Below are 20790 nucleotides of genomic sequence, written 5' to 3' on the forward strand. Positions count from 1 at the left end.
GTGCTGTGTACAGACATTTCTGGGTACACTGCGAGTGCTTCCTTTGTAAAAACAGTGTAGCTGTTTGAGTTTCGGACATTTGGTCCTGTTTTTTTTTTTTTTATTTCGGGGTTAATGGCCGTGATCTACACGAATGGTGTGTTCGGGCTGTATCTTTTCCTCGTTTGTGATTGCAGTACAAAGTACAAATCTCCTTCCTGGCTTTGTAGTATTCTGAGTAAATGTGAGAAATGCCTTTTCAAAGAGCAAACCATGACCTCCAACACACTAAGGGTTAAGTGAGATATCGTGTGTATATTTACTACTAAAAAACATTCGGTGTATCCTTTTCATCTTTTACTACAGCATTAATCATTAACAAAAGACAGGAAGTCACAAATAAAGTTTTATTACAAACAAACAAGTCATATTTATATACATTACATATACAAAATTCACATGTATTGACCTGGCAGATAATGTGCAATTGTTATTTTACAGACCATGACTTATGTGCATTTGGCTCCATTCTGTCCTCCTTAAATAATACTGTGAACTCACATTAAAATTGCTTTCCATTGACTGTTGAAATCCACAGACGCACAATAATAAAACAATAAGCAGTCACTAAGGTCCACTCAGAAGGAGAGAGTTGAATGTGCCTTGGCACGTGATGTGCATCAAGTTGATAAATAATCTCAGTTTTGCAGTGCTTTTGTCCTTCATAAATTAAAAACGTACAAAAAATACATATATAAAGGGTTTTTTTTTTTGCTGAGGAGTGCACGAGTAACTCAAATCCACATTTTCATCACGTTTGTTTTTCCCACATCAGTTCAGCCTAATATCAAAATATGAAGATGTTCTAGAATGATCCTCAAACATTCTGGAACAGCGCAACAGTGAAAAGAATGCCCTGAGCAAGTCCTGCAGTCTGTCCTCATCACATCAGCTAGCAGACCGAAGAGCCGAGGTGTGAGTCAGCTCCTTCCACAGAAAACAGTCACGGTGCATGTCAGCTGTGTAACAATCCCATCAAAGTGCTCAGGCAGCAGGGGTGAAACCATGTCCTGCTTTGCCTTTGGGTCCCTATAAATACAGTGTGTTCTTCAGATGTGCAACCTGCAACACAAAGGGACACATGAGTTTAACTTACAGAAATAATACATTTACATTCAAACTACCCTGAAACAAGTGAAAAAAAAATCTTAAAAGGGAATCTACCAAAGAGTGGTAATACCTAACTTGGGGACTTGCATTGTTTGCTTAATATTGTTAGAATGCTTAAACTGTCTTAATGAAATGTTGTTCATTTTACCTTTTACTTGGCTTCACTTCCCATCCATCCCTACATTTGACAAAGTTAATCTCTTTTCCAGGCATAATCTCAGTTGGGGAGGATTCTTCAGCACAGAAGGTTAATCTGTATGTACAAAATTGAAGTTTTAGGGGAGAATGTCACAATCTTAGCGAAGGATCATACCATTTGAAAAAACATCATGATTAAATGAGAAATGAACTTACTTCTTTTGTGTTTCTCCACATTTTACTCTGATTCTTCTAACTTCAAGTACATGATTAGATGGTGAGCTTGACAGGGACCAGAATGAACTTTTGATGAATTTCCACACAGATGACAGGGATTGTGTAGGGTCTTCCCAGGTCAGCTTGATCTTCAAAAGGTCACCAATGTCCTCCTCAGTGAACACCAGGAAAGTGTTGGTGAGGTTCAAGCCAATAGGACTGATGGAAACACATGGACATTGGATCAAATTTTAAACAATTTTTATATGGACCAACAAGATGATATTCAACCAAGATATTCACCTTTAACAATTTGTTGCTAAGCCAACTCAAAATGTCCAACAAACATTTTGTTAAATAAAGCAGGAAACATTTGTGTGAAGTGTTATGCATAGACAACAATATTCAAAAATGTGTCTTTCAGGTGGCAAGACACTTACGTGTCCAGGTCCAAGTCAGGAGAGTCATTGTTTGTGCCGTACAACTTGACAAAGAATGAGGGATCTGAATCATCAGCTTGTTTTCTGTTGAACACATGCATCTTCATTTGATAATGGTACCCTGTAGAAAGACAATAGACAAGTTCAACATTACAACGACAACTATGTGTAACATCTGACGCAACTCCACAAGCTCACTGGCCAAACCAGTTTCCAGTGGTTCTCTGACAGACTTTTACCTCCGAACGGAGTGTCTGCACGAGTCTTCAGATACATCTTGCTGTTTCTTCTCTTACGCATTTTCTTAGCGTTGTAACCCATGTTGTTGCAGCGGTTCTTTCGGCAACTCAGGCAGATGCCTTTTTTGAAGCGGTCTGGACCGGTGCACTGGTAAGCGAAGTTCGTATGTTCCTTGTTCATTAGTGAGTCTACAAACAAGTGGACGGCTCGTTCATGCTCACACTTCATGACATCCACAAAGTCTGTCGAGGAGAAAAGACAATCAGCAATGCTGCACAATCCAGGAAAACGTGAATGAAAAAAAAAAAAAAGTGGCTCTTCCAGCTCTCACGCACTACTCACTTCCAGCTGCTGCTGTAGACAGAACATCACCCAGGGCACAGCCTGGTTGCACATCACCACCATTGGGGTAGATATCGATGTCACCAATTGGTTGCTGAATACCGATACTAACTCCAAGTGCTTCCCGTGTATACGTGTGCAAGACGTCAACAAAATCAGCATCATCTGGGGAGAGTCGTCTGTGTGCTTCCGCTCCCTCAAACATGGGACCTGCTGGGTCCAAGCCTGTGTTGAAACAGAAAAAAATTTACATCAACCTCTTGGAATTGGAAAATCTCACTGTTTTGGACATTAAAAAAAATAAATCATAGTATTACCGAAGGTACTGAGAAAAAGAAAACCAGAACATGTTTTTACTGTAAATGTTCGTACCTGTAATCCGACCGACTTTTCCGTTTACATAGGTGCCTGCATATCCAGCAACATGTGCTCCAAGACTGTAGCCAATCAAATGCACATTTTGAAATGGAAGCTCAGTTTCTGCCTATGAAAAATAGGTGCACATTAGCCATAATCTCAACATGTCAAACCGATCTAGTTACACTCAAACTCTAACTGGCCCGATTAACTGATCACAAACAGTAGAAATGACTATCAGTAACACGCACTAAGCAGTTTTCCAACAGAAGCATTTGCAAGGGATCCAGAATTTGATGTAGGAAAGGGATTTATCAGTCTTTGGACCACTACACCAGCTGCTCCCTGATTCCTCATGGAAGATGGATGGGAGGGGATAGAAGTGAAGAAAAATCATTAGGCTTTGTGTTCATTGCTGCTGTATGATGCTAAACGCCAGCTGGGACAGAGGAAGGGGCGGGGGCTTAAAATGCTCAGCTGCTCATACACATTGGCTAAATCTTTCCAGTGGAAAAGTTGCCAAAATCATCCCTTTAACTGTGAATATTAATTACTCCATTAAAATAACCATGGTGCCATGCATTAACTCAAAACATCTTGGACAATAACATCACAGATCCAACTGTGAAAGACAAATTGCACTCCATTGGGACATCTGCTAATTTAGAATTCATTACCCTGACAATGAACTAACCCAGAAGATTGCAGCCAAGCTTGCCTAGATGCCAAGTCCACTATACACATCACAACTCTCATTCTCTTGCCGTGTCTCTAACACACACACACAGTTTCATATGAAGTGAACTTACTTGGAGCCAATCCAGTAGGACAGCTATGCTCTGCCCAACTTGGTGTGTGTGATTAACAGCATCAGGGTACAGCTGATGGGCTAAGCTTAGCCAGTCCACAACCACCACATTAGCTTCTGTCTCACGCTGCTGCACAGCTGCTACCAGTTTATGCATCCAGCTTTCAAACATTCCACTCATCTGTGAGGGAAACAAGAAACACAGTCTTCTTAACTGGACCAAACCAGTTCAGAAACATTCAGCAATCATATGTGACATTCCTGTATGCACAAGACTTGAGTCAAAAAAAGTAGAATTTGGTATTCCGATGGAAAAAAAATCTTGGTTTGAGTGTCATACAAGCACATGTCTAAAACATTATTTAGAAAGCTACCTAAAATTCCTACTTCATAAAAGTATAGTTTGTTGATGAGTTGAAGCAATACAACACCCTGAAGCAGGTGCACAATGAGCAGAGGGGTCAGTATATATTGTGTAATGATTATACATATATATTTGTATTTTTTTTCTCAAAGGAATTCTCACCGTCCAGCCATGAATAATCAGAATTGTCTTGGCTGTGGCGTTGAACCCACACTCTTGAAGACATTCCTTCTTTCCCACGTGGAGATAACATCCATCATCATCAAGATCAAGGGTTTTGCGCATATCAAACTTAATCCTACCATGAGAAAGTGCCGGATCTATGGATAATTTCTCATCTTCACCTGTAATGGAATGAAAAATACGGTTTTTTTTTTTTTAGTATCACATGACCCCAAAGGCAAAAATTGCGCTGCTTTGACAAACAAAAACCTTTTCGTTGTTTCCCGTCAGCTTCCTTTTTCAGTTTCATAACCTTATTACACGTTAATGATTACCATATGCAACAATAATTACAACATTCATAAGCACGTCTGCAATTTAAATCTACTTATACAGGGAAAGCACAATTGAGCCTTTAAGACTAAAACTAGTTTCACAACAGGTCCTATCTGTACTCGATTATGCGCTCTGAGCAACTGCGTGGCATTTCTTTAAACTTTGCGAACGGTTGCATGACTCATTCAAAGAGAACGAACGCTGAGGGTTGACACAATTTACACCAGATGCAAATTCGCATTATGTACACGTAGCGCTCTACTTTTCCATCTTATGGATTCCTGACAATTCCATACCCAGTTTCTCCGGACACCACCACAAGACCTAAAAACACTCAAGCCTCATCTTAAAGTCAGCTAACCGCATAAGGAGAAGCTGGGGATGAAAATCGTGGTTTAGTAATATGAACACATACTACATGTGCTTGGTTCACAATGTGAACTTCAGGAAAGCGAATAAAACTTACAATTTTAAGGAAAAGCAGTCATGTCTGGCCTCCGTTATCCCTAGAATTGATCAAAATTTTTCAGATAACTAATACTTTTTTTTGGAAAATTAGCTGGTGAAGCTGCCGCTAATGTTCTGTCTTTTTCGGCTTAATCAATCGGTTTTCGCTACCATAGTATCCTAGGCTAATCTAACCCTCCATAGACCTTAAAATATACGCATGCGTGCGCATGGGCACAATAACTAGCAGTATTTTTGAATGGCTAAAATAAATTGTCAGAACACCGGCATCTCAGCGGCTTTGATCACCGCTAAGACCCGGGTCTGTCAAAGCACTGTTACAATCAGCACTTCAGCGAACTGCTGATTTCCCGGGTCTTACTTCACAGCCGGCGTCTTTTGAGCGGACGTTTAAACTTGAATACAAAACGCTTTCACGGTTTTCTCTCTAAATCAATGACAGACTCAGCCGTTACACTTCCTAGGCACCAGCTAAAGAGAAGACGATTTGAAATGTACAACTTCTCATACAATCAACATGACCACAGCGGTAAGATCATTCAAATAGCGGCATTATATTTCCTCCCGAAAGTTGTATAAATAGGCAAACAGGACCATAAGGGCAGTTAAACATCTTAAGTCGTATCATTATTACACCGTGACAGGCTTACTGTTTTACTGGGACTCTCTAACAGTTGAAATCGAACTTTTGAAAGGATCTCCCCTTACCTCTCATTAGCGCGTTTTCACCCGGCTCCTTGGCTAGTGCCATGACTGCACAACATAGGGTAAACCATAAAGAAAGCTTGATACTTCTTTGTAATATCCTTATCATAATGTTCATGAGTTAAAAACACTTAACTGTTTGACTTTACTCGGCGCACTGAGCAAGTTTTGTCTTTTTTGACCCGTTATCGTTACAAGAAATGTATGAACATGGTATCAGGTTGCTCATTAGTGTTTTAAATAGTTTTCCTTCAGTCATCTGATCATCGGCAGATATCTACGACAAAATTCTTTCCTCCTAATTGGTCAAGCCCCTGGGTACGTCCTGAGGGCGTGGCATCCAGAGGGTTTGAATGAACTGTAGTATTTCCACTTTCTCACGTTACGACGACAACCATGTTGTCTACGGATTATAGCAGGAACGGAGGAGGTGCACTGACGCACACATGATACTAAATCATACATCATCGATCAATATGTTTATTTTCTCAGAGCTACATTAAATAAATCCAAAACAGATTTGTGAACAAGATTTAAGTACTGCCCTCACGAACTCCGTCTTAAGAGTCTAAAGGTGCCTAAATAGCTCATATGTACATTTGACCTATGCCGCACGAAAACTATGTCCGTATGCGTCTAACGTTTTCTGATTTCCCATATTTTAAGCCGCACTATTGACTATAATTACATCTTATAAGTTAACAGATAAATTACCCCGAGAAGGATGTTGTAATCTCGGTATTTCCCCAAATGAGATGTTTTAATGAGGGTACCCTTGAAGGTCAATCAAGGTCAGATGGAAGGAAAAAAAAACCTGCTCAAATCATACATGGAGAAAATATTAATGTAGACAATAAGGATTCAAACCCTTTAGCATCTAAACAAATAAATAAATATCTCAACTAAACTACAAAATACTGATGTTGTGATTTCCAAAAGTTGCAGAAAGAGTGTTGTTTTGCAGCAAGGAAAAACACTAGCAAACAAATGATGTATATTAATCATTTTCAGAGGTAAAAATGAGATTCAGCAATGTATATGGAAAGACTTATATTTGTTTCTAAAGAACTTTATAGAATTCTAACAAAAATGGCTGATTCCAATGAATTACACAGGACAGAACTAGCCACTGTCCTCAAATGTGAGGCCGCAGGACCATTCCCAGGAATTGGACAGAAATGTCTCTTACAGTTGTATACAATTCATCAGGTAATCCGGGCAGAAAGAGACATTTCCAAGGACAACGGTGGTTTTTATTGTTTCCCATCTACCAAACCTCCCCCAATGATTAACTCATGCATTCCACATATATGGGCAAGTCTGTGGAGAGCAGTATAATAGTCTTTATTATGCCATACACCTTTAGAGTAGGGGTCTGCACTATAACCATTTATAAGATCCCCAGCTTACTATGAAGCATCAGCATTGCTCCATAACAACGCAATAGATTTTTCGAACACAATTTCAACACTTAGTTAGTAATCCACCCTCCTCTCCTCTTCCCACACACACCTTTTACCTGACTGCTTTGTCAACAACAATGGTTACAGCCTTTGGATTATTCTGAAAGGTTAAAGTCTTTTTTATACGATTATTTTTATTCAGTATTTTGGTATAAATGGAAGCATTTTACACAGATTTGATATTTTCACAAAGCTCATAAGATGTTATTCATACTATTTAAAAAAAGAAGTCTGACAAGTCATGAGAAGTAATAATTTAATCAGCATATTTCTTTGCAACATATTATGTTCATAGTTCTTTCAGTTATTTCAAATAGAACAAGAGGTGAACACTCCCCAGTAGAAAAAAAAATCATGATATTCTCTGCTGGGGTCACCTGACAAATTAAAAGTACAATAATGATTATAATTATTTTTGCTTGTCTAAGAAATAAAATATGCTCTATGAAAACTAATAGAATTGCGTGAAAACTTGCACGGAGCCAATGTATAAAATGCAAATGATTTTGATGGTTTAGCCTACTTTTTATGGTTGAATAAGTGCGAAAATAAAAATATTATGTTGTTGAAGCTATGCTTATCTTAAGCGTGATGGCATTTTCATCATGTTAAAAGAAGAAAAACACAAGTCATATTCAAAGCTTAGCAGAAGTTCTTAAAAATCATACACTAATGGAGCCAGGTCTTCAGAAAACTTATCTGCAAGCAACGTGAGCTATCTTTGCAAGTACAATGAAGGACAGGTTTGTTCTGTTTCGCCATTGGTTACCAGTGAACCATTGAAAGCTCTTATGCCCAGACCTGTTGTAACGCGAACATGGTATTCATTCATTTATATGACCTATTAAGATAACTAACCAAAATACACATTTATTTTCAACGTCGCTGTATTGTGCAGAAAAGTGACGCTGCTTTAAACGTGGCACCGACCGCTGGCTTAGCCAATAAAATGAAAGGCGTAAACGCTGTGCTGTTCTGCCGGGGATGGGGAATACAGAACACCGGAAATGGGAGGAGAAAAGTGACGTTTACAAACAAGCGCATCATCCGCCGAGCAGGTGGACAGAATGGCTGTTCCCATGAGGATGTCATACGTTCATCTCAAGATGATGAATAAAATTCTCCAGTCATCGCTTCATCGTTGCTGTCGAACAAAACAATGGATTACACTGAAATATGGCACCCAGCGAGGGCATTTCGGTCGTTCACTGCACAGGTTAGGGAAATGTACCCTGATAATGATGGCCAAACATATACAGCATTAGCGAGCTAAATTTTATCGTTAATGCGGACGTTAAGCAAATATCTGAAATCGAATCTTCTCGTCTCCGCTTGAAAGAAGTTGCGGTTTACTTCAGTCGAAAAGACGAGATGCTTTTCCCTATTCCATTTACAGTGTGGTACTGTTAGGACCATGCTTTGAGCGGTGATCAATAATATTACTGAAAATAGCCACGATGGAATAGTTCAAGTTCAATGTAATGAGGACATGATTCCCCCCCAATATGCTCAGTCTTAGAGACACTGAATGCAGTGAGTAGCTTATAATTCGAGGAACAAAAAAGGCATAGCCAAACCCCAAATCAGAGTCCTTGGAAAACCTAATTTGTTACATGTGTTCTTTTAAAAAGCTAGTCTGAAGATCATGAATGGGTCTGAAAAAATTCTGAGTTCTTGTATTTGCTCAACCTTTCTCCTACCATTAGTGGTTAGTTCTGTGGCTGTCCTGTCCTTTGGCTTCATTACCCATGGAAGCAAAAGAAAAAAAGAATGAGCCATGTTTATTCAAATTTTTTGTAGCCCTTTGGACACTCGACTTAAGATGATGATATTTAGCTTTTGTAAACAAGAGACTATTTTTCACACATGAGCCATAGAACATACTGTATCAGAGGAAATGAACCATAACTTGTCCTCTATGCATTGGACATTTACCTGAACTGAAAGCAAATTGGATTTGTTGAGTAATCCTGATTTATGAATGTATGTTTCACATTTTGCTTTTAGTAAAACTATCCTTGAAACTCAAACACATTTGTGCACTTTGCAGTCATGCTGCAAATGTCATCTCAGGAAAAGAGCTTGCTCGACAGATCCACAAAGAAGTCCAAAATGACATAGCAGAGATGGCCGCTCAAGGCAGCAGAAGGCCTCATCTAGGTGTGATCCTGGTTGGTGATGATCATGCTAGTCACTGTTATGTGAGAAATAAAACGCGAACTGCCACTTTGCTTGGTGAGTAAATACTTACTTTTCTCAAGAGTGCTCTGCATTCTGTCTTGCGGTGATAAGCTTCAGTTGCTGAGAAAAAAAATTCTGAAAGCTGTGTAAGGGGTCTGTATCACAATGAAATGCGACTTGAAAACAAAACTGCCATGCAATTAAGAGGATAAAATTAAATACAGTGCGTATTGGTGTCTTTAGTATGATGTCATGCACTGAATTTCATTTTGTAGTCTTTTAACACAATACCTACAGTTTTTTTGTTTTTCATTAACAGTGCATTGCTTTTCATTGATGTATGCACCTTTCATTGCTATGCTCAAGTTTAATCTGCAAAAAAGAAAAGAAAAACAAAGAAGGGCATGTTGCATTTTGGACTTGTCCAGAAGGGGGCGTCTTAAATGCACTTTATAGTGATTTCTAAAATTGGCCTGGATTAATCACGGCAAAAATGTATTAAACTTGGCTGATAATCCAATCACGGTCTTGTTATTGGGTTTGGAGGTGTGGTTGTCTCACTGATAATTTGCCTCTGAAATGAAGACCAAATCTTTCAGCATATCTCATCAGTGAAACTTTAGAAACAATAGATCACTAATTAGATCAGTGCCGGCACAAATCAAGTTATTGTTTGAGATGTGTACATTGGAATCGTACCTTTGCACTGGGGAGAGTAATTTAAACCCAGAGGTGATACGGGTAAGGATAGGTAATTTGTTTAGACTTAACCACTCAGCTCTGAATTTTTTTTCTATGAGTAGTTTCTGACCATTGTTATCTGACAGAAATATACTGTGTTATCAGTGAATAATATAAAGGAAATCTTTTCATTTGATATCTAATACATAAACACCAATTTATGTAAATGATGAAAAGTAATTGGCTTAGCTCTCACCAACGAGTTCAGACACTGTGTCATTGCAGGAAACTATCTGTTTCCTCAGATATGATCAGGTATGTAACTTTAAAACCAGCTAAATCCATAAAGCTGTAGTTATGCAACTAGTTCTTCATGAACGGCAGGTCATGTAAGATGCTATCAAGCGGTTCAGACAGGCTGTGGTATTCACCAGCAGCTGACATAGCATCACGGAAATGAGATGCTTCTCTCTAAAGTCTCTCTCAAGAGGATGTAGTGTTGCAATACCTCATAGAGCAAGTCTGTTCTAAATATTTGTTTTTAGAAAACTTCGCATAAGAAGGATAGAGTCGGAATCAGCGTGTGATTGGGAGATAAGCATAAATCTGCTGGTTCATAAAGGGAGATGCCTTGCAGTGAAAGATTTGTAATTGTTTCAAAACAAAATCCAAGCCTTCTTATTTTAGGAACGAGGATCCCAGTTCATCAAGTCCACAACCGTATTAGCTTTTGTAATGTTTTTTGTCAGTTTACTGATGATAGTTTGAAACAGAGACATAAATGATGGAGATTCAAATTTAGGATGGGCCACAGGGTTGTCTTGTCAACCAGTGGTAATAATGGTATTTTGCCTCTTTATAGAAATAATAATTATGTTCAATCTATCCAAGGCTTACATTGCTTAAATAGCAGGGGCAGCACAGTATTTGTGAAGAATATTATATACCAGTGAGCAATGAAATGCTTAAGTCACTGATTTTATACGAAAAGTTGATGTCTGCTATTAGGTAGCATATTTTATTTTCTTCAGAGATTTTGCCAATTCTGTTGACTGGATAGTCATCTGTGTCTAGGAGGACTACACTTATAACAAATACTAGGCTACTAGACAAGATTCAGAAAGAGAGAGAGAAGAGAGAGACAGAGAGCTAACTGTGAATAAACAGAGTCTACGAATGTCTCTGAACTAAACTGAACATACTTTTCAATCCAAAAAGGTTACTGCAGTAATATACCAAAAAACAAGCACAGAGAGAACAGTACCTGCCCCTCGACAACTTTCCCTGACATTTTGAAAGACTGACATGAGGTTAATTCCCAGCACTTTCCATGCGATGCGTGGAAAAAGAGTCTGAACCTTAGGCTGTGCCATGTATGAGTCTGAAAGCACAGCTACATAAGTTTTGCAAATTTCATGCAGGATAAATTGTGGGATTTTGCACTGAGCGTATGACTTTTGACAGGCATGTCCAGCAGTACCATCTTCAGGCCTGCATCAATCTCTCAGGAAGAACTGCTGGAGCTGATTGACAGAATGAACAAAGATTCAAGAGTCAGTGGTTTGCTAGTCCAGCTTCCTCTCCCAGGTACAATGCTGTCATTGGTTCTATGAGAAGCAAAAAACAATGGAATAATCCTGCATTACAGGTGATGCATATATTCGTGATTAATTAATTTGGGGTTAGTGTGTGTGTCTCTTTCCGTCAGATCACATTAATGAGAGGGCTGTCTGCAATGCTATCGCTCCAGAAAAGGATGTGGATGGATTCCATATTGTAAACATCGGGAAACTTTGCTTGGATCAGAGATGCATGGTCCCAGCTACAGCAGCCGCTGTCTGGGAGATCATCAGAAGAACTGGTAAGAGGGTTGAGCCTGGACAGAATTTAGGTGTAGTTGTAAACCACAGTTGCTATTCCATATTGCAGTCCTCAGGTTTACTGTTAACGGCCTTGTGATTCCCAGTCACTTACATTCTAGCTGCGTATGTGAAGGAATATAATGCTCTATATTTCTATTTATGTGTTTACAGTTGCAACTAAGGGGAACACTCATGCTCTACAGTATCATAAACTAATGTGAATGAAGCCATTGAAATCGAGTAATGTAAATGAGATTTGTCATTATTCAGGCATCGAGACTGTGGGTAAGAATGTAGTCGTTGTTGGGCGCTCCAAGAACGTGGGAATGCCTATTGCCATGCTCCTGCATTCAGACAGAACACACGAACGCCCTGGAGGTGAGTGAGAGAGAACGCTTCGGCCTTTTGTAGGAATTAAGCCATTATACACAGGGTATAGAATCATTATTCAGAAACAGTGAAAGTTCTTTCATCGCCAGGTAGCAGCATTGAGGTAACCTCCAGGTGGCAGTAATATATCTGGTTACCTTGCAAAGTGTTTTTGCAGAGCACTGAGTGAAGCTTCTCTGTCACGCATATCTATATCTCCATTTTATAATTGAATCATTCAGCCTCAAAACCCACAAAGGACTGTTCAGTGCCATGTTCAAGAAGCTTTCATCTATCACTTGTCTAACTATCTACATTCAACCTTGCAACATGCTGGTAGAATGTGTCCTTTCAAAATTCATTTATGAACATTCTGATAATACTACATTGCTATGTTATGAATTTGCCCACCAGATTAGCAGTACATTTAGCAAGATAAGCTTTCTGTGACAAGTCAGGAGACACATGGTGTGATGCCATGCTGCGGGTGATGTGGCTTCCTTCTTCCTTTCCTGTCTTTCACTATCCTTTAAAAGAGGCAAAGGTTCAAAACTGAGGGATTCAAGGCTGCTATTCATGTTTGTATGTGTTTTTTTTTTAAATTGACACCACAGACAGATGTGTAGTCTACAGGACTGGAATTGAGAACCACTGGTCTAGAGGATGGTGTTGTATTTGTCATTCAGAATGAAATCCTTGTACCTGAACATGGTCCCCCCAAATGTCAAATAATATTTCACATATTCACATGTGTTTGCCCTTGAAAACTAAAAACAAACATTGCTAACACAGCACTTCTTTTTTCCCCTCCTTGATTACTAAATAAAAAATATTTTCATAGTCTCGCAACTAATTAACACGGGTGCCTAACGTTTTAACTATTTTGGCCAACATTATTCTGGAGTATAACCTCTTAATTTGTTCTTCCAGGTTTTTGTTACATTTCAAGTTTTTGCTTACACTGTCAGCCATGCTTGTTCTAGGCTTATGTTCGTTCTGGATCAAGTCAAAGGCAATGGCTCATTTCATAGTGAGAGAATCCGGTTTGAGTGGGTTGTATCTGAACTGAGACGTCGGTTTAGTGGTTAGAACAGGGTTTCCCAGTCCCGCTCCCGGGGGACCACTGCATTGTAGAGTCCTCCTTGCTTTAAAACACCTGATTTAACTCATTAATTATTTAGCTAAAGTAGGTATGTTAGAAAACGAGGAGAAATAAAATGCCTGGAACATGGTGCCTCTAGGAGCAGAATTGAGAAATGCTGAATCACAACTTGCAGCACATAAATCAAATGTAGATATTGTATCAACTTTTAGATCGATGCCATTACCAGTCTTGGAGCCAACATAGAGTTTAAGTTGAAAAGAATGAAATGTTCAGCTTTTTCAGCTTATTAGTAAAGGTACCTGGATTTTTACAAGATGTGTTTTAGTGCTTAATTCATTACCTTTCTTTCATTTTCTCCCTCAAAAACACATTTATTTATTTCTAGTTTGCAGATTGCCTCTCATGAGGACAATTCATTTCTTGTGGTTAATCAGGGAGATGCTAAATGCAGTTAATCCCCACACATTTTTCCTTTTAAGCCTATGTAAACTACCGAAGAAACCCGATGTGAAGTTCGGTGTCAGTTTATCCTGTTGAACAAACAATGCAGAAGTAAACAGTCACCTACACTACTGAAAGATAGGGGCATTAAAATCAATTAAGTGTGAGAACAAGTACAGACATGTTAGTTCCCCAGTTTCAGGACTGATTTCAGGCATCACCTCCTCAGTTTAAACTGAAAGGCAGAACAACTTTCAGCAAAGGGCTGTTCACATCTTGTGGTTATGATGAAAGTATCACTGTGATATTGTGGTCTTTTATTGTGGTTTTACAGTAATACGTTTGTCATTTTCGTAGTAAAAGGTAGGGGTTATAGCCAAAAATTTATGTTGCATAATTTGAATTTTGGAAGATAGTGATACATATTACAATGATATTTTGTGTTTATTCATTTTTGAAATAGATAAATACTTTGTTCATCTCAGCCCCACAGCCCTCTGGTTTCTACTCGTTTCACAGCACAGAACGCATGTGTTTTTTCATGTAAGAATTAGGCTGATCTAGCCAGTAGGTTAATTTCAAAGAGTCATTTTTTTTTCTTTTTTTAAATGGTAACACTTGATTATCCACTTGATTTGGTAGTCTACATCTATAAACATGAAAATACTTTTCCTCTCGTGCAAATGAATTTGCTGCTGGTATAAATGGTAGAGTAAAATGGTCTAATGTACTGTAGATGGATCCCTCCTTATAATAGTTCCCTGGCTGAGCCATATAATTAAATATTGAAATGAAATACGTGTGATTTAAAAATATAATTACTGTTCTATATTATTATATGTTTCTTGTTCTTCGTGTTCTCTTTAGACCATCTAAAGAGAACAAGAAGAACAAGAAAAAGAAGAAGAAAACAGGTGAGGTGTGGAGGAAGCAGGTGTCTCAGTGGGTGTCAAGGTAATATTTATTCTTGCATCATCAAGAATAGTCAGTTTGTCTTTGTTTTCTGAAGTTAACACTGTATCCACCAATTTGTGGCTTAGTTGAAACAGTGATTCAAGGCTTGATAAAATGCTTCCTTAGTTATAAGAGTAGGAGAGGCAGGATGTACCATGTTTAAAGACGGCCAGAGAGTCTATATAAGGTTAAAAAGGAAAGTGAGGGGTGTGTTTTCATGGTTTTGAGTCATTTCAGTCATTTGTGAAGAAATGGTGGCGGAAATATGTGTTGACCACCTTGTAAGCTTATCGAAGATTTTTTTTTTTTCCCCAGGAGATTTACGTGCAGGATTGGGAAAGTCGAAAACTGAAAAATGAACTGTTTCTCTTTTTTTCCCCTCCATTTTTTTTTTTTTTTTTTTTACACTAGAATGGAATTTCACTGAGCTTATGTCCTAACATGTATGGAATTTTTGGCTCTGTACAGAGCCGCAACCAGGAACTCAACAAAGAAAATATCAAATATTGTTTTAAAAGTCAGGTTGTGACCAGTCCTTTGGTACTGCATATGGATTTTGTTGGCTAATGGCTATGTCCTTGCGGTGTCTTCCTTGATTTCTCAACTGATGTCAAAAGGACACTTGGGACAGATGTGAGGAAAAGGGGAGAGGCACTGTGGATATTCAAGGGGGTTCGAATACCGTTTAATTATGATCTTCCCCAACGATAGCTAATGTTTTACAGGAATTCATCCAGTTGCTTCAGTGAGTGAACGAATCCTTGATGAGTAAGAGCACTAGATGCAGCTGAAACCATAGGGTCAGGTAGCACAGTTTCCATTGAGGACCAGTCTCATTCAGTTATATTTCTCCTACTTGTCCCTGAAAGACTCATGGAGTAGAGGAAAGCTATAGAATATTCTGTTCATGCATACTACATATCAGCAGTGGGAAAATGAAGAAATCTGATGTAGGGAGGGAGTCTCTTCAACACAATAGCCACTTTAAAACAGAATCAAGCCTTTTTTTTTTTTTTTAAGTTATTCAATGTGCATTTCTACTGCAAAGAGTTTGTGTCGGTTGCTAAGATTTTGTTTATAGTGCTTTCGAAAAGCGGGGACATTTTGTGAGAGCTCTGTCTTGTCTGGCCAACCTAAACTCAAGTATATTTCCAAACACCGGATTCTTTTCAGCCACTAATCAAAGCATTAAGCTTCATAGACTCATGAGCTCTTATCTCAGCTATGACAGGTAGTACAGGCACTGGCATGTCTGTTATCCATCTCCTCCATTTGGTTATATCTCCTTCAAGACTCTGCCAGGCCAAAGACTATAAACGAGTTCATATTGTTATAGGAAAAAAAGCTCTCATCTCACATAAGGGTAGGCTGCACTTCAAAACAAAGCATACAAATTGGAAAAAATGGAGCTTAGAATACAACTTTCTCTTGCTCTCTCTTTATACATACATACACACACACACACATATATATATATGCATATATATATATATATATGTGTGTGTGTGTGTGTCTGTGTCTGTCTGTCTGTGTGTGACATTTTTATAACTGATGGAAGCATGTTACTACATGTTATTGTTGATGTGTGATTTTATCCCTGCAGGTGATGCCACGGTAACCATTGCTCACAGGAGTACCCCCCTGCCTCAGCTGAAGGAGCTTACATGTTTAGCTGACATTGTCATAGCAGCTGCAGGTTAGAATATATCTGCTATAATGCACTATGGCTCTTTGGTTGACCTACCATGTCTCTAAACTAAGATCACAGCTTTAGCTGATGTTGTTTTGTGAATAAGCTCTCAAAGGTCTGGCTCTTGCATTCTACAGATCATTACACTTCACACATGTAGACTATCAAAGAGATGTTAAACCTACAGTTTGTAGCTGTTATATGTATGATTGGATTATTGAGTGACAGAGATGATAATTTTGAGTGATAATGAGACTCTTTGCCTTTGACATGAGCCAACATGAGAGTCTCATTACCATAATCACATGGACCATGATGTGAGAATTACACTTAGAGGCAGAACGAATCTTTTTCATGCATTTCTCTTTATCAGTCTTGACTTGATGGATCATTGCTCAAGACATGATTTTTGTGGTCAGGTGTAGGTTGAAAAGCATTTATTCAGCCCACACCCTTGTTTTGAAAGGCTTTTTTGAGTTCCTCATTGAAAGGCTTCACTGAGATCACTGAGTGTAGAGTGCACTTCTTTTCATGTTTCTTGGCAAAACGGTTACAAGCATTTCAATTTTACAACAACCATGGCAAAGCCATCAGGAAACATTTCCTGTGTATTTGTCATCATGCCCTCAGTTTCACAATGATTATTTCGGAATCAAGGATTATTTAAAATATAATTTAGACATGGTCATTCCTGGTCGATCATCTCATATCGTTAGTTATGATTGTTGTAATCCATGTACTGTAGTACTCTCTTGAATTATGGTTTATCATGGCAAGAGATACTGTAAATTCTGTACATATTTCTTAATACTATCTGCAGGGTACAGGTAATTCAGTGAAATTATTTTTGTGAGGATCATATAGAGGCGCAGTATAATAGAATATAAATTATTTGAAGTTTCTAGTTCAGGTTGAAGTATGCGTGTATGTGTGTTTGTGCAAAGTTCTTTATTCATTTTGCCTGTCAGAATCAAGTGTTCCCACAAGTGTAGGAATATTTGAAAAGAACTGAAGTTTAGTAAACATCACTGGGGTCCCCAGCAAACAAAATTCTTCATAAAATCAATTCGATCAAAAGAAAAATGATTTCTCGTTTGCATCCGTGGTTTGTGTAGGGCTTTGATTACACTTATTAATCTCAGGAGGCTGTATTGTGAAACTCTTTTTTTTTTTTTTTTTTTTTTTTTTAGTGTTTATTTATGTTTTTGACTTTTCTTTCTCTCCATATCTCTGATAAAGGTGTTCCTCATCTCATAACAGAGGACATGGTAAAACAAGGTGCTGCGGTTATTGATGTTGGCATCAACCGTATCCAGGACCCGGTGACTGGAAAGAGTCGTCTTGTAGGAGATGTTGACTTTGAAGGTAAGTCAGAAAATACATACATAATTTACTCTCATCTCATTTTCCATCACAAGGAAAGGCAAAGTTGGAACTAGAAAGAGTTTGTTTATTAAGACTGTAATCACAGCTGCGTATTATGACGTAAGTTTACATGTTTCTGATCCCTTTACGTCTAATTATGAGACCTAATCGGCTTAGAATTGGTTTATGGGCGAAGTTTTTGTCGTAGCTTATGAAGTACCTGCTTTTTTTTTGTGGTGCTGTGACCTTAAGCCACTTTTCATGAGAATTAATACAATACCTGCTTTTATTCTCTCAACCTTTCAACAAGTTTAACTAGGAGAAGGTTCGAACAAAACGCCTAATGAGAGAGTCTTGGTTTTGATAGAACTAGGCACCATATATTTAGAGAGCGACATAGTTTATAGCCACCGACACGCCCCCTCTGTCTTGAGAAAATTCCATCTCTTAGTGAATGCATCAGGATCTATGGTCTCTGTCTCTCTGAGAGGCCAGCTTAATATGTGGGAAATGTTCAACTGAAATTGATGTACTGTTCAAGGAATGGTTTTAACCTTTCCTTTTTTTTTATTTCTGTCTTACTCTCTTCAGGCGTGAAAAAGAGGGCCGCATTTATAACACCCGTTCCTGGCGGAGTCGGTCCGATGACTATCGCCATGGTGATGAAGAATACTGTTACCGCAGCCAGAAATGCTTTGGCACATTGAGGCATTTTTCACACACCACACACATACACGGAAACACACATGGAGAGACCAACGTATAGAACAGATTAAAGGTGCATGGTGTTTTAGGTGAGGTTTTTGAGGAAATTTGACTATATTTTAAATATGTTTATTTCATTTGCTACTGCTTGACCGTTCTCTAAGGCACTTAAATTCATTTGCTGTGGCATAATAGGGAGAAGGAGTTTGAGAGCGCTTTCTCCTCAGGGGTGCAGATTAGTTCTATTACTGATGAAAAGCAGTTACCTTTACCCAGACTTGGACCATAATCATTTTTTATAAACTAGCCAAAGGCAAACGAAGCACAGTTAGTGCTCCACAACTAAAAATAAGAAATATGAACATGGAAAAAAAAAAAGAAAGTTTGATGAAACTGATACCAAAAGTAACATACCTTGGTATCTCAGATACCACAGTGGAGCTATGCCGTGGCCTCAAGCTGCCCAGTTGTCTCTGCCCAGTTGTCCCTGCCCATTCCCACTGGCAAGAAACAACCTGTTTTCTGTGCTGACATGGCAACCTGATTTTGCTGTGTCAGCTACTGCACCCTTTTCTCTGTTAATCCTTCATTAATCACACTGAATAGTGCATGTGTGAAACCAATTTACTGACTATAAACAAACAAACAAAGACGATTACAAATTTTGGTATTGGCTATAAAAAAATACCACTGAGCTAGGCACAGTGCTTTAAGCTGAAGTGGGTTTTAATAAGTATGTATTTATGAGGAAACAGGGAGTGATACTGATAGCTTGTCAAAAGTCATGCAGGGAATAAGAGTATATTTCTTGTCTTGCTGGTTTCCACACAAAGCTCAACAAGAATTCTCTGTTCATCTGTAAACACCTTGACACTTTGTTATATACTACTGGTACAACATATGAACAGTAACGGACCGCTTTCTTTTGTACCTGCCCGGACAAATCATTTATAGTCGAAATGGACTTCAGATGTAGGGTGATACTTGTTTTGTTTTGTTTGTTTGTTTGTCCTTTGTGGGGTTTTTTTGTTTGTTTGTTTTGTTTTTGTTTTTGTTTTTTACTCTGGATGCAAACACACATTACTTTCTCTGCCTTACAGTGCTGTCATTTAAGTAGTTATTATTTATTTGAAGTGAATGTATTTGTTATTTATTTAAGTTATTGTTCCTTTTTATGTAAGTTTGTAGATTTGTATATCTGTTCTATAAAGGAATTGATGCAAGTTTTTCCTTATTTTTCATTCATTATTACTTTGTTAACAGTCATCAGTTCATCAAGACATATCTGGTATGGAACAGATATGTGATCTGACCATTATGCTACACTATGCAGAAATAAAGGTGTGTCACTATCTGCATCAGTGGAAAAGAACACATCATACTGATGATGACAGGTGTTGTGCTCTAAATAAACTGTTTGCAGTGGGATAATAAGATAAAAATACAGGTGCATTTGATCCTTTAACAGAATAGTCTGACTTGTCACCTTTCCTGGAGACCAGCTAATTGCTGAAAAAGAAATTATATTGTGATGTTGATGATAGCTTTGAAGTATGAGGTAGTCTATATCAAATACGTTGAATGAAAATGTTTAAATTCTAAAATCTTGTGACACAAGAGACTTGTGATAACATGCAAATGGCTGCGCTTCGCTCAGTAGATTTTTTATGCATTTATTAGCTTTAGTGGCTTTAAGTTAAACTAAATTTATTAGTGTTGGCATCTGTTGCAAGGTTCAATAAATGAGCTCTCATGGCTTTGACCTGTCACGCATTTGAAGTATATGCACCATTTATATCAAAGGATACATGCAAGAGCTTGACATTTGTATTATAGGGGAGATATAGGTGTGATGGAAAGGCAGAAAATGGTTACAATAAGAGCAAAGGGCAAATAACACTTCATAATGAGAACTCGTAGTGACAGGGGAGTACTTTCTTTGAATTAGAGACTGTTTATACTGCTGCCAGCAAATACCTTCTCTCCCCACAAAGTTGTGCAAAATGTCTCTGCATGTTACTAGCCTGAGGGAGAAGGAAGTGATGCGGAGTGTTATGCAGGCGTGGACGCGAAAGAGACCAACCTTGTTTCGTGATTGGCTGTCGGCTTTAGCGTACGGGACAGTACTGAGCGAGTATAAAATGTTTAGAGATGCCAGTAGAGCAAGCGCCACAGGAGGAACATTCAGCACCAAGAAGTCTCCAAAAACAAGTCTCTGGTTCAATCCATCTCAAATCATAAGTGAATAA

The 20790-nt window shown here is 38.4% G+C and overlaps 2 protein-coding genes across 2 annotated transcripts; one reads left to right on the forward strand and one right to left on the reverse strand.

Moving 5' to 3' along the window:
• Nucleotides 1-1012: 1012 nt before the first annotated feature.
• lipg (lipase, endothelial) lies at nt 1013-4360 on the reverse strand. The gene is made up of 9 exons (XM_030767663.1): nt 4217-4360; nt 3692-3871; nt 2898-3009; nt 2526-2750; nt 2183-2425; nt 1944-2064; nt 1504-1722; nt 1298-1402; nt 1013-1101 (listed from the first exon to the last, which is right to left on the reverse strand). The coding sequence occupies exons 1-9, from the start codon at nt 4337-4339 to the stop codon at nt 1089-1091; spliced, it is 1341 nt and encodes a 446-aa protein (XP_030623523.1). The 5' UTR covers nt 4340-4360; the 3' UTR covers nt 1013-1088.
• Nucleotides 4361-8172: 3812 nt separating this feature from the next.
• On the forward strand, nt 8173-20790 carry mthfd2l (methylenetetrahydrofolate dehydrogenase (NADP+ dependent) 2 like). The gene is made up of 10 exons (XM_030765119.1): nt 8173-8246; nt 9239-9423; nt 11515-11637; nt 11759-11911; nt 12183-12290; nt 16385-16477; nt 17711-17836; nt 18428-18510; nt 20044-20069; nt 20565-20790. The coding sequence occupies exons 1-10, from the start codon at nt 8173-8175 to the stop codon at nt 20788-20790; spliced, it is 1197 nt and encodes a 398-aa protein (XP_030620979.1).

This window comes from Chanos chanos, chromosome 1 (assembly GCF_902362185.1).
Source record: "Chanos chanos chromosome 1, fChaCha1.1, whole genome shotgun sequence".
Classification (NCBI taxonomy): Eukaryota; Metazoa; Chordata; class Actinopteri; order Gonorynchiformes; family Chanidae; genus Chanos; species Chanos chanos.

What these genes read in the sequence shown, in the direction of transcription:
- lipg (XM_030767663.1), bottom strand. Translation starts at nt 4,339, where the DNA reads ATGCGCAAAACCCTTGATCTTGATGATGATGGATGTTATCTCCACGTG. An exon ending in TGCAGACACTCCGTTCGGAG is followed by an intron (nt 2,065 to 2,182) that starts GTAAAAGTCTGT and finishes GTCTTTCTACAG; the next exon opens with GGTACCATTATCAAATGAAG. An exon ending in CCTGACTTGGACCTGGACAC is followed by an intron (nt 1,723 to 1,943) that starts GTAAGTGTCTTG and finishes TGTTTCCATCAG; the next exon opens with TCCTATTGGCTTGAACCTCA.
- mthfd2l (XM_030765119.1), top strand. Translation starts at nt 8,173, where the DNA reads ATGGGGAATACAGAACACCGGAAATGGGAGGAGAAAAGTGACGTTTAC. An exon ending in GCGAACTGCCACTTTGCTTG is followed by an intron (nt 9,424 to 11,514) that starts GTGAGTAAATAC and finishes GACTTTTGACAG; the next exon opens with GCATGTCCAGCAGTACCATC. An exon ending in AACACACGAACGCCCTGGAG is followed by an intron (nt 12,291 to 16,384) that starts GTGAGTGAGAGA and finishes TTATCCCTGCAG; the next exon opens with GTGATGCCACGGTAACCATT.